The sequence below is a fragment of the Pelobates fuscus genome, chromosome 13 (assembly GCF_036172605.1).
Source record: "Pelobates fuscus isolate aPelFus1 chromosome 13, aPelFus1.pri, whole genome shotgun sequence".
Taxonomy (NCBI): Eukaryota; Metazoa; Chordata; class Amphibia; order Anura; family Pelobatidae; genus Pelobates; species Pelobates fuscus.
In genome coordinates, this window is record NC_086329.1 from 15,596,422 (window position 1) to 15,609,467 (window position 13,046).

General features: G+C 46.5%; 1 protein-coding gene across 1 annotated transcript in view; it reads right to left on the reverse strand.

Annotated features, from left to right (window-relative positions):
• Nucleotides 1-2,324, reverse strand: part of ADSS1 (adenylosuccinate synthase 1) — a 32,293-nt gene extending 29,969 nt beyond the window's left edge. Inside the window, exon 1 of the mRNA XM_063440176.1 lies at nucleotides 2,030-2,324. Coding sequence (XP_063296246.1) covers nucleotides 2,030-2,215 — 186 coding nt within the window. The 5' untranslated portion in view covers nucleotides 2,216-2,324. The remainder of the gene's footprint in view (nucleotides 1-2,029) is intronic.
• Between the last annotated feature and the right edge of the window lie 10,722 nt (nucleotides 2,325-13,046).

The window sequence follows — 13,046 nt, forward strand, 5'->3', positions numbered from 1 at the left end:
CTATGTCACGGCGATGATGGAATATAATGCACAAGTCCAATATCAGTAAGCCACTTCTTCCCCATGTCACTAGCTCACGTCCCGTGCATGTCACAAACTACATCCCTGCCAACCTACCTCGCTTTTTTTAATTTCATTATTTTTTTTAATGAGAGGCATTGTCCTGGTTGCTCACATTTTACCACCTCAATGACAACTGGACAGACCATACAGCTATGGAGTAATGATATAAGATGCCAGGATGTGATCCCACATAATATATCGTCTCAAGCCATCAAGGGGGTCTGCTGGCCTGGCCTGAACTACAAGCGGATCAGCTGAGGGTTTGCAAACTGATTACTTCCCTCAGGGGGTCCATAAATCCATTTCAGCAGTCCTGCTATTTTGTACCATGTTCATAGCTCGTATTGCGTTGGAAGACAACAGAAAGCTTTGTCAAGAAGCAGCATTATATACTTTCATATATAGCTATTAAAGTCGCACTCTAAGCACCATAACCGCTACAGCTTAATGTAGAGAGATGGTCCCTGCAGTCTCAGCTGTGTTAACATTGCTGCTGAATGCCATTTGTAGTTGCTGTGACCGAAACAGCCACTAGAGGGTCATCCAGGTTGAGGATCTGTAATATCTGCACCATCGACGTTCCGCGTCTTCACGATCATCACAAACATGCTGAACGCTCCCTATAGAAACGCATTGAATTAAAACATCTCTATGAGGAGATGCTGATTGGTGCAAGACAGCAATTGCTGGTTATGTGCACATGTGTGCAGGCTGTGTGTAGTGTGTGTGTTTGGTCGTGAAGAGAGGGTGCTAGATCCTTGGTGGTCTAGCGGACTTATTGGATCCATGGTGGTTAACCTTGGATCACCTTGCCAGACCACCAGCTATCCAGAACCTTTGCTGGTCTGGTTATCAAGCGAGGGTTCTGGAAAGCTGGTGGTCTGACAAGGTGACCTATTTTTGGGTCTTTATCTGGGGCTGAAGAACCACTGGCTTTAGCTAGCTTTGCTTTGCACTGACTGTGGCTAACACTTATGATAAATTATTGGTCTTATCTACACTATTTCATTTATTTTGCAAAGATATTGTTCAGATAATTTACAATGATATTGGTAAGATTTATGAGAGAGTTGACTCAATAGAAACTAAGTATTGGTCACCCACCTGGTATAATTTTATAAAGATTTCAAAAGACACATTCGGTTAAGCTAGTGTTTAATTCCACTGAGTTCTGTAAAAATATAGTTTTTTCTAGACACAAGTGGATAAACACATTTACTTTGGAGTGTGAGATAGTCCGCACTATCTTTGATGACAAACACTGAAGTGAATGTGGGAAAAACAAACCCCCCCCTCCAGGAGAAATTATATAACCAGCAGTCTGGCAGAGAGAGAATAACTCCAAACTTCAACACACAAAGACATATCACTGGCTACTTGTTACCAGTCAATGATTAAATGGAATGATACAACAGCAAACATACAACACGTAGAACTAAGATCAAATCTAAGCAATGATAAAATAAAAGGAAATAGTATCTGACACTTTTATGGAAACAACAGCTAGAGGGCAATGGAAGAGACATACAAATAAAACTGACCTAGAAAAAACATGGGCATGACATTAACCTCTTAAGTACCAGCTGGTAAAGCTTTCACTCTGTTAACCCTTGAATGCCAGAAAGCAAAGCTCTCACTCACCCTGTTAACCCTTTAGCTGCTGGAACCAAATATCCCTAAACAATCAGAGATATATTATGCTTTTTTATTTTATTTAATTTTAATTTAAGCCAGGAGGTAGACAGTACTATTATTATTATTATTATTATTATTTTATCCGTGGGAAACTGGGGGGTATGGTTACATTAGGAAGGCAAGACAAAATATTTCACAGCGTTAACCTTGTAATTGCTGGGGAATTTGTAGATTTGTAGACGAAGAGAAACAAACTAGAATTGAGTTGGAAAAGTAAAGTCATTGAGTTTAATGTCACTTCTGAGGGTAAGTTCCAGTAATGTGCACCTACCTGACACCTGCAGATAATGTCAGCGTCTGTGGCTAGCAGATCCACCACCTTCCCTTTACCTTCATCGCCCCACTGAGCCCCCAGGACCACTGTCACCTTGTTGCCCACGTCGTGCCGGGGTCTCTTGTGCCCTTGCCCCTGGCTGGGGTGGGTGCTGCGGTCGTTGGAGGATCGGGTGGAGGACATGGCATGTGGTGGGACCCGGGAGGCTCTGTCTGACCGGCTGGAGTGTCACACGACTTGCCAGTGACATGGGACTGGGGACATGGAGGGGGAGGGACTGACAGGGGGCAGAGACTGGGGGGAGAGACTCGGGGATTAATGGGCAGAGGAGGAGAGACAGACAGGGGGCAGAGAGGGGGGGAGTAATGGGCAGAGGAGAAGAGACAGACAGGGGGCAGAGACTGGGGGGAGAGACTGGGGGGGGGGGGGGTTAATGAGCAGAGGAGGAGAGACAGACAGGGGGCAGAGACTGGGGGAGAGACTGGGGGGGGGGTAATGAGCAGAGGAGGAGAGACAGACAGGGGGAGAGACTGGGAGGGGGGAGTAATGGGCAGAGGAGAAGAGACAGACAGGGGGGAGAGACTGGGGGGAGAGACGGGGGTAACGGGCAGAGGAGAAGAGACAGACAGGGGGCAGAGACTGGGGGGGAGAGACGGGGGGTAATGGGCAGAGGAGGAGAGACAGACAGGGCGAGAGACTGGGAGGGGGGAGTAATGGGCAGAGGAGAAGAGACAGACAGGGGGCAGAGACTGGGGGAGAAGGGGGGGAGAGCCTGGGGGGTAATGGGCAGAGGAGAAGAGACAGACAGGGGGCAGAGACTGAGGGGGAGAGACTGGGGGGGGGGGGGGGTAATGGGCAGAGGAGAAGAGACAGACAGGGGGCAGAGACTTGGGGGAAAGAGGGGGGGGGGGGTAATGGGCAGAGGAGAAGAGACAGACAGGGGGCAGAGACTGGGGGGAGAGACGGGGGGGGCGGTAATGAGCAGAGGAGAAGAGACAGACAGGGTCAGAGACTCGGGGGAGTTAATGGGGCATTGAAGGAGGGACAGACTGGGGGACAGATACAGGGTGGGTAATGGGGCAGCGGAGGAGAGACTGACAAGGGGGCAGAAACTAAGGGAGGCAGTGGGGCAGGGGAGGAGGAACAGACTGGGGGGGAGGTAATTTGGCATTGAAGGGGGGGCAGAGAATAGGGGGAGACTATGGGCAGCAAAGGAGGGACTGAGAGAAGGGGGCAGACATAGAAGAAGTTAATGGGGTCGGGGAGGAAAGACTGAGGAGGGGGTAAGAGAGCATTGAAGGAAGGGCATACTGGGGGGAGATAATGGGGCATTGAATGGAGAACAGACTTGGGGGAGGTAATGGGGCTGGGGAGAAGAAACTGGGGGAGGTAATGGGGCATTGAAGTAGGGACATACAGGGGGCAGAGACTAGGGGGAGTTAATGGGGCATTGAAGGAGGGACAGACTGGGGGGACAGAAACAGGGTGGGTAATGGGGCAGGGGAGGAGAGACTGACAAGGGGGCAGAAACTGAGTTAGGCAGTGGGGCAGGGGAGGAGGGACAAACAAAAGGGGGCAGAGATAGGTTAAAGGGGTAGGAGAGGAAAGATTGAGGAGGGGGTAATATGGCATTGAACAGGGACAGACTGAGGAGAGGTTATGAGGCATCTAAGGATAGACAGTCTGGGGGGAGGTAATGGGGCAGGGGAGGAGAGACTGGGGGACTTTTTTTTACCACACATTAAAATACAAAGTAACTGTGTCATGTATAGAGTTATACCCAGTAACTGTGTCATGTATAGCGTTATACCCAGTAACTGTGTCATGTATAGCGTTATACCCAGTAACTGTGTCATGTATAGCGTTATACCCAGTAACTGTGTCATGTATAGCGTTATACCCAGTAACTGTGTCATGTATAGAAATATACCCAGTAACTGTGTCATGTATAGAAATATACCCAGTAACTGTGTCATGTATAGAGTTATACCCAGTAACTGTGTCATGTATAGAGTTATACCCAGTAACTGTGTCATGTATAGAGTTATACCCAGTAACTGTGTCATGTATAGAAATATACCCAGTAACTGTGTCATGTATAGAAATATACCCAGTAACTGTGTCATGTATAGAGTTATACCCAGTAACTGTGTCATGTATAGAAATATACCCAGTAACTGTGTCATGTATAGAAATATACCCAGTAACTGTGTCATGTATAGAGTTATACCCAGTAACTGTGTCATGTATAGAAATATACCCAGTAACTGTGTCATGTATAGAAATATACCCAGTAACTGTGTCATGTATAGAAATATACCCAGTAACTGTGTCATGTATAGCGTTATACCCAGTAACTGTGTCATGTATAGCGTTATACCCAGTAACTGTGTCATGTATAGAGTTATACCCAGTAACTGTGTCATGTATAGAGTTATACACGGTAACTGTGTCATGTATAGAGTTATACCCAGTAACTGTGTCATGTATAGAGTTATACCCAGTAACTGTGTCATGTATAGAGTTATACACAGTAACTGTGTCATGTATAGCGTTATACCCAGTAACTGTGTCATGTATAGAAATATACCCAGTAACTGTGTCATGTATAGAGTTATACCCAGTAACTGTGTCATGTATAGAGTTATACCCAGTAACTGTGTCATGTATAGAAATATACCCAGTAACTGTGTCATGTATAGAGTTATACACGGTAACTGTGTCATGTATAGAGTTATACCCAGTAACTGTGTCATGTATAGAGTTATACCCAGTAACTGTGTCATGTATAGAAATATACCCAGTAACTGTGTCATGTATAGCGTTATACCCAGTAACTGTGTCATGTATAGAGTTATACCCAGTAACTGTGTCATGTATAGAGTTATACCCAGTAACTGTGTCATGTATAGAAATATACCCAGTAACTGTGTCATGTATAGAGTTATACCCAGTAACTGTGTCATGTATAGAGTTATACCCAGTAACTGTGTCATGTATAGCGTTATACCCAGTAACTGTGTCATGTATAGAGTTATACACGGTAACTGTGTCATGTATAGAGTTATACCCAGTAACTGTGTCATGTATAGAGTTATACCCAGTAACTGTGTCATGTATAGAGTTATACACAGTAACTGTGTCATGTATAGCGTTATACCCAGTAACTGTGTCATGTATAGAAATATACCCAGTAACTGTGTCATGTATAGAGTTATACCCAGTAACTGTGTCATGTATAGAGTTATACCCAGTAACTGTGTCATGTATAGAAATATACCCAGTAACTGTGTCATGTATAGAGTTATACACGGTAACTGTGTCATGTATAGAGTTATACCCAGTAACTGTGTCATGTATAGAGTTATACCCAGTAACTGTGTCATGTATAGAGTTATACACAGTAACTGTGTCATGTATAGCGTTATACCCAGTAACTGTGTCATGTATAGAAATATACCCAGTAACTGTGTCATGTATAGAGTTATACCCAGTAACTGTGTCATGTATAGAGTTATACCCAGTAACTGTGTCATGTATAGAGTTATACCCAGTAACTGTGTCATGTATAGAAATATACCCAGTAACTGTGTCATGTATAGAAATATACCCAGTAACTGTGTCATGTATAGAGTTATACCCAGTAACTGTGTCATGTATAGCGTTATACCCAGTAACTGTGTCATGTATAGCGTTATACCCAGTAACTGTGTCATGTATAGAGTTATACCCAGTAACTGTGTCATGTATAGAAATATACCCAGTAACTGTGTCATGTATAGAAATATACCCAGTAACTGTGTCATGTATAGAAATATACCCAGTAACTGTGTCATGTATAGAGTTATACCCAGTAACTGTGTCATGTATAGCGTTATACCCAGTAACTGTGTCATGTATAGCGTTATACCCAGTAACTGTGTCATGTATAGAGTTATACCCAGTAACTGTGTCATGTATAGAAATATACCCAGTAACTGTGTCATGTATAGAAATATACCCAGTAACTGTGTCATGTATAGAAATATACCCAGTAACTGTGTCATGTATAGAGTTATACCCAGTAACTGTGTCATGTATAGCGTTATACCCAGTAACTGTGTCATGTATAGAGTTATACCTAGTAACTGTGTCATGTATAGAAATATACCCAGTAACTGTGTCATGTATAGAAATATACCCAGTAACTGTGTCATGTATAGAAATATACCCAGTAACTGTGTCATGTATAGAAATATACCCAGTAACTGTGTCATGTATAGAAATATACCCAGTAACTGTGTCATGTATAGAAATATACCCAGTAACTGTGTCATGTATAGAAATATACCCAGTAACTGTGTCATGTATAGAAATATACCCAGTAACTGTGTCATGTATAGAGTTATACCCAGTAACTGTGTCATGTATAGCGTTATACCCAGTAACTGTGTCATGTATAGAGTTATACCTAGTAACTGTGTCATGTATAGAAATATACCCAGTAACTGTGTCATGTATAGAAATATACCCAGTAACTGTGTCATGTATAGAAATATACCCAGTAACTGTGTCATGTATAGCGTTATACCCAGTAACAGTGTCATGTATAGAAATATACCCAGTAACTGTGTCATGTATAGCGTTATACCTAGTAACTGTGTCATGTATAGAGTTATACCCAGTAACGGTGTCATGTATAGCGTTATACCCAGTAACTGTGTCATGTATAGAGTTATACCCAGTAACTGTGTCATGTATAGAGTTATACCCAGTAACTGTGTCATGTATAGCGTTATACCCAGTAACTGTGTCATGTATAGAGTTATACCCAGTAACTGTGTCATGTATAGAGTTATACCCAGTAACTGTGTCATGTATAGCGTTATACCTAGTAACTGTGTCATGTATAGAGTTATACCCAGTAACTGTGTCATGTATAGAGTTATACCCAGTAACTGTGTCATGTATTTAGTTATACACGGTAACTGTGTCATGTATAGCGTTATACCTAGTAACTGTGTCATGTATAGAAATATACCCAGTAACTGTGTCATGTATAGCGTTATACCTAGTAACTGTGTCATGTATAGAGTTATACCCAGTAACTGTGTCATGTATAGAGTTATACCCAGTAACTGTGTCATGTATTTAGTTATACACGGTAACTGTGTCATGTATAGCGTTATACCCAGTAACTGTGTCATGTATAGAGTTATACCCAGTAACTGTGTCATGTATTTAGTTATACACGGTAACTGTGTCATGTATAGAGTTATACCCAGTAACTGTGTCATGTATAGAGTTATACCCAGTAACTGTGTCATGTATAGAGTTATACCCAGTAACGGTGTCATGTATAGCGTTATACCCAGTAACTGTGTCATGTATAGAGTTATACCCAGTAACTGTGTCATGTATAGCGTTATACCCAGTAACAGTGTCATGTATAGAAATATACCCAGTAACTGTGTCATGTATAGCGTTATACCTAGTAACTGTGTCATGTATAGAGTTATACCCAGTAACTGTGTCATGTATAGAGTTATACCCAGTAACTGTGTCATGTATTTAGTTATACACGGTAACTGTGTCATGTATAGCGTTATACCCAGTAACTGTGTCATGTATAGCGTTATACCCAGTAACTGTGTCATGTATAGAGTTATACCCAGTAACTGTGTCATGTATTTAGTTATACACGGTAACTGTGTCATGTATAGCGTTATACCCAGTAACTGTGTCATGTATAGAGTTATACCCAGTAACTGTGTCATGTATAGAGTTATACCCAGTAACTGTGTCATGTATAGCGTTATACCCAGTAACTGTGTCATGTATAGAGTTATACCCAGTAACTGTGTCATGTATAGCGTTATACCCAGTAACTGTGTCATGTATAGCGTTATACCCAGTAACTGTGTCATGTATAGAGTTATACCCAGTAACTGTGTCATGTATAGAGTTATACCCAGTAACTGTGTCATGTATAGAGTTATACCCAGTAACTGTGTCATGTATAGAAATATACCCAGTAACTGTGTCATGTATAGAGTTATACCCAGTAACTGTGTCATGTATAGAAATATACCCAGTAACTGTGTCATGTATAGAGTTATACCCAGTAACTGTGTCATGTATAGCCTTATACACAGTAACTGTAACGGACCGTTTCACTTACAAGAGGATAAAACCCAGTTTAGGCGATAATCCCCTTTCCAGATGCACAGACAGCTACTGCAAACACCATTCTCCCGACTGGAACCACACGAACACTGGAACAGCTGAACAAGAAAAGCAGACATCGGCTTACACTCTTGGCAGTCAGCATACAATCCCATTCCCCCAAAGACCGAGACGACACATCGCTTTGAGGGTTAAGCAAGAACTCTGGACTGGGACACCCAGTCTGGCTTTTATTACAAACAAGTACATACAGGACACTCCCAGGGGGAGGATGAATTTAACCAATCACATGGATGTACCTCCCACACATTTCCTCCCCTTAGATTAGCACTTAACATAATTATACCGTACACCCTTTTCCCCAATTCCTGGATGTACCCCAAAAACAGGGGGTACACCTTTAAATCCAGCATCGCTGGATAGCCCTCATTCAGGGGGGAAACATATCCAAAATTCAAGTCATTCGGATGAACAGTTCGGCAGATATGGGTTTCCAAAGATTTGACCGACCGCATGGGTAAAGTATCCGAAAACAGTTCCATGCATTTTGGCCCTGCGGTCGGTCACAAACAAGGGAATGAAAACAGACGAATTGCCTGTGTTATAGAGCCTGGAGAGGGTTTGAATGAATTCCCTTGTTTGTGGGGTTCTTTCTACCGAACGGCGGGTCATTCGGTAGTTTATATACAAATTCCTGGAAGTATGGAGGTCTCAGCGGTGTTTGCCTAGTCAAGTGTCCGATTTTAGTTCCAGACACTCGACGGCAAAACACCGCTGTTCGGTAGTTTAAGATGGCCGCCGCCACGTGTTTGTTTCCCGAATGGCGGCCACCCAGAGGACAAAGAATACATTACATGGATTGCCAATTACCCGTTTGCAACATTGTTGCAAACTGTAATTGGAGGCACACTTATTCCTGGGTGGTCTGGTTGTTCGGTAGTTTCACTCAATATAATGAATGGAGTGATTCTACCGAACAATCAGGTGAATGCTGCATACATATCACCCAGGTTAAACTTAACACATGAATACATATACAATATTACAGGCAGTACACTAGAATATGCTTTACAGTCTTAAAGGGACAGTAGTCCCAAAAGTCCCAATCTGTTCATAGATGATTTTAAAGGGCCAGTAGCAGCCATATACATTATTACATGCCCAAATATAGTTTTTCCAGTACAATATGTCCAGGGGCCATAGTCGCAGGGCAGGAGGCTAGCAGCCAGGCCTCTCCAGTTCACAGTGGCGAAGCTGGTTTCGCCACATTTCTCCCCTTTGCCAATTAGACTAACAGGGTACCTGACTTTCTGCCGGTCAGTGCCCTGGTTAGTCCAGCAACCCACCCACAAAACAGAAATAACAGAGCAGCCCACCCACACTAACCGGTTACTACATCTGGGAGAGGAATAATTTTGTCCTGGTTCTGGTGTCTCACCACTGCTGTGTGGGAGACCGGTAGGCTGCCTTGGTGGGTTGCTGAGGGGGCAGAGACCAGCTGTACTCTGTCCTGTTGCCAGCACTACCATGGGAGTAGTCTGGTGAGCGCCGGGTTGCTGGAGACTGACTGTCTCCCCTTTAGGTGCACATCTCGGCTGTCGGAGGGAGAGACCGACTGTCTCCCCGTTGGACAGGGGCGGACTGAGAACCCTCAGGGCCCCCGGGCAAAATAAATCAAGGGCCCCCTTACAGGCCCCACCCATACTCCGCAGCAAGCGCCACCCATGTCCCGCCTCCATGCACCGCCTCCAGCCACACCCTACACAATCTTTAGACACAAGGAACAAAAGTGCAATAATCCCTTCAAGGCCCCAGTAGAGACTACAATTGAGGGCTAATGGGCCATGGAGGGGGGTCTTTCTAGCAGAGGATATCTCAGTGTCCTTTAGAGAGTGTGTTAGAAAGAATACCCTCCAGGCCCTATTAGAGACTACAATGGAGTCTAATAGGCTTGGAAGGGGGTCTTTCTAACAGAGGCCATCTCAGTGTCCCTGCTGGAAACAGTCGCCTCCCGGCCCCAGTAGAGACTTCAATTGAGGGCTAATGGGCCATGGAGGGGGGGGGGGAGAATTCTAGCAGAGGCTATCTCAGTGTCCTTTAGAGAGTGTGTTAGAAAGAATTTCCTCCAGGTCCCATTAGAGACTACAATGGAGTCTAATGGGGCCTGGAGGGGGGTCTCTCCAACACTCTGGTTCCTATTCACAATATAGCAACACAACATAGCTCGCTGATACCTATGCCAAGTTGGCTCCTCTTACCTTAATTACTGTTGCTGGCTGGCAGTCTGTGGGCTTGCTGGAAGGCTGTGGGCTTACTGGCTGCGGCTGGCAGGCTGTGGGCTTGCTGGCAGGCTGTGGGCTTGCTGGCTACTGCCGGCAGGCTGTGGGCTTGCTCGCTGCGGCTGGCAGGCTGTGGCTTGCTGGCTGGCAGGCTGTGGCTTGCTGGCTTTAAGCCTAACTGGTGGCCTGTGGGCTGGCTGGCTGGCTACTGGCCAGCCTGTGGGCTGGCTGGCCAGCCTGTGGGCTGGCTGGCTGGCTGGCCGGCCTGTGGGCTGGCTACTGGGGTACTCGTAGATTATTTAAAGAAATAATCCATGCACAATAACCACTACTGCTCTGTGTAGTCGTTATGGTGCCAGGAGGGCCGGGCCCCCCTCCTAGAGTAAGTAGTCAAACCGTTTAAGAACAGTTTGACAACTTACCTGGGGTCTGCTGGGATATGAGGCTGTAGTAGGGTATAGGAGCAGTGGTGCAATGTGTAAGGGGTGCAGTGTGTGTGTGAAAGGTTCAGTGTGTGTGAAAGGTTCAGTGTGTGTGAGGGGGTGTAGTGTGTGAATGTGTAGGGTGTGTGGGGCAATGTGTGTACGAGGGGGCTGTGTATGTGTGTGTGGCAATGTTAGTATGGGGGGCTGTGTGTGTATGGGTGGGCAGTGTATGACAGGGAAGGGGGCAATTGCCCTCCTCTTACTCCCCCCTCCCCCTCTTCTTACCCCCCCTCCCCCTCTTCTTACCCACTTCTTACTCCCCCCTCCCTTCTTACTCCCCCCCTCTTCTTAACCCCCTCTCTCTCTTCTTAACCCCCTCCCCCTCTTTTTACCCTCCCTCCCTCTCTTCTTACCCCCCTCCCTCTCTTCTTACCCCCCCTCCCTCCTCTTACCCCCTCCCTCTCTTCTTACCCCCCTCCCTCCTCTTACCCCCTCCCTCTCTTCTTACCCCCCTCCCCCTCTTTTTACCCTCCCTCCCTCTCTTCATACCCCCCTCCCTCTCTTCTTTCCCCCTCCCTCCTCTTACCCCCTCCCTCTCTCTTCTTACCCCCTATCCCTCTCTCTTTTTACCCCCCTCCCTCTCTCTTTTTACCCCCCTCTCTTTTACCCCCCTCTCTTTTAACCCCCTCTCTCTTTTAACCCCCCCTCTCTTTTAACCCTCCCTCTCTCTTTTAACCCCCCTCTCTCTTTTAACCCCCTCTCTCTTTTAACCCCCCCCCTCTCTCTTTTAACCCCCCCTTTCTCTTTTAACCCCCCCTCTCTCTTTTAACCCCCCTCCCTCTCTCTTTTAACCCCCCCTCTCTCTTTTAACCCCCCCTCTCTCTTTTAACCCCCCCTCTCTCTCTTTTAACGCCCCCTCTCTCTCTTTTACCCCCTCTCTCTCTTTTAACCCCCCTCCCTCTCTCTTTTAACCCCCCCTCCCTCTCTCTTTTAACCCACCCTCCCTCTCTCTTTTAACCCACCCTCCCTCTCTCTTTTAACCCCCCTTCCTCTCTCTTTTAACCCCCCCTTCCTCTCTCTTTTAACCCCCCCTTCCTCTCTCTTTTAACCCCCCCCTCCCTCTCTCTTTTAACCCCCCCTCCCTCTCTCTTTTAACCCCCCCTCCCTCTCTCTTTTAACCCCCCCTCCCTCTCTCTTTTAACCCCCCCTCCCTCTCTCTTTTAACCCCCCTCCCTCTCTCTTTTAACCCCCCCTCCCTCTCTCTTTTAACCCCCCCTCCCTCTCTCTTTTAACCCCCCCCCTCTCTCTTTTAACCCCCCCCTCTCTCTTTTAACCCCCCCTCCCTCTCTCTTTTAACCCCCCTCTCTCTCTCTTTTAACCCCCCTCTCTCTCTTTTAACCCCCCTCTCTCTCTTTTAACCCCCCCTATCTCTCTTTTAACCCCCCCTCTCTCTCTTTTAACCCCCCCTCTCTCTCTTTTAACCCCCCTCCCTCTCTCTTTTAACCCCCCCTCTCTCTTTTAACCCCCCCCCTCTCTCTTTTAACCCCCCCTCCCTCTCTCTTTTAACCCCCCTCTCTCTCTTTTAACCCCCCCTCTCTCTCTTTTAACCCCCCCCTCTCTCTCTTTTAACCCCCCCCTCTCTCTCTTTTAACCCCCCCCCCCCCTCCCCTGTAGCGTAGCCGAGCGGCTTTCCGGTCCGCGGTGCCCGGCCGGAGTGATAGGAAGTTGCACACTGTGCACCTTCCTGTCAGTCCGGCCGGGTACAGGAAACAGAAACTTCTGTTCCGCGCGGAACAGGAGTTTCTGTTTCCTGTACCCGGCCGGACTGACAGGAAGGTGCACACTCAGGAAAGCCGCTCGGCTACGCTACAGGGGAGGTGAGGTGAGGTGAGAAGCTGCAGCCGCCTGAGCGCCCTTAGGAGAGCGCTCAGGCGGCTGCAGCATTTAAAGGGGCGGCCGGGCCCCCCTCCCGGCCGGGCCCTCGGACCATGTCCGAAGTGCCCGACCGGTCAGTCCGCCCCTGCCGTTGGATACATCACTCTGAGGCTGTGGAACAGGACCGACCGTCCCTACTCCTTGTGCTGTAAGTGCAGAGACTACGGTCCCATCTGCACAGGTGTGGGGCTTAACATCTCCCCTGGGTTG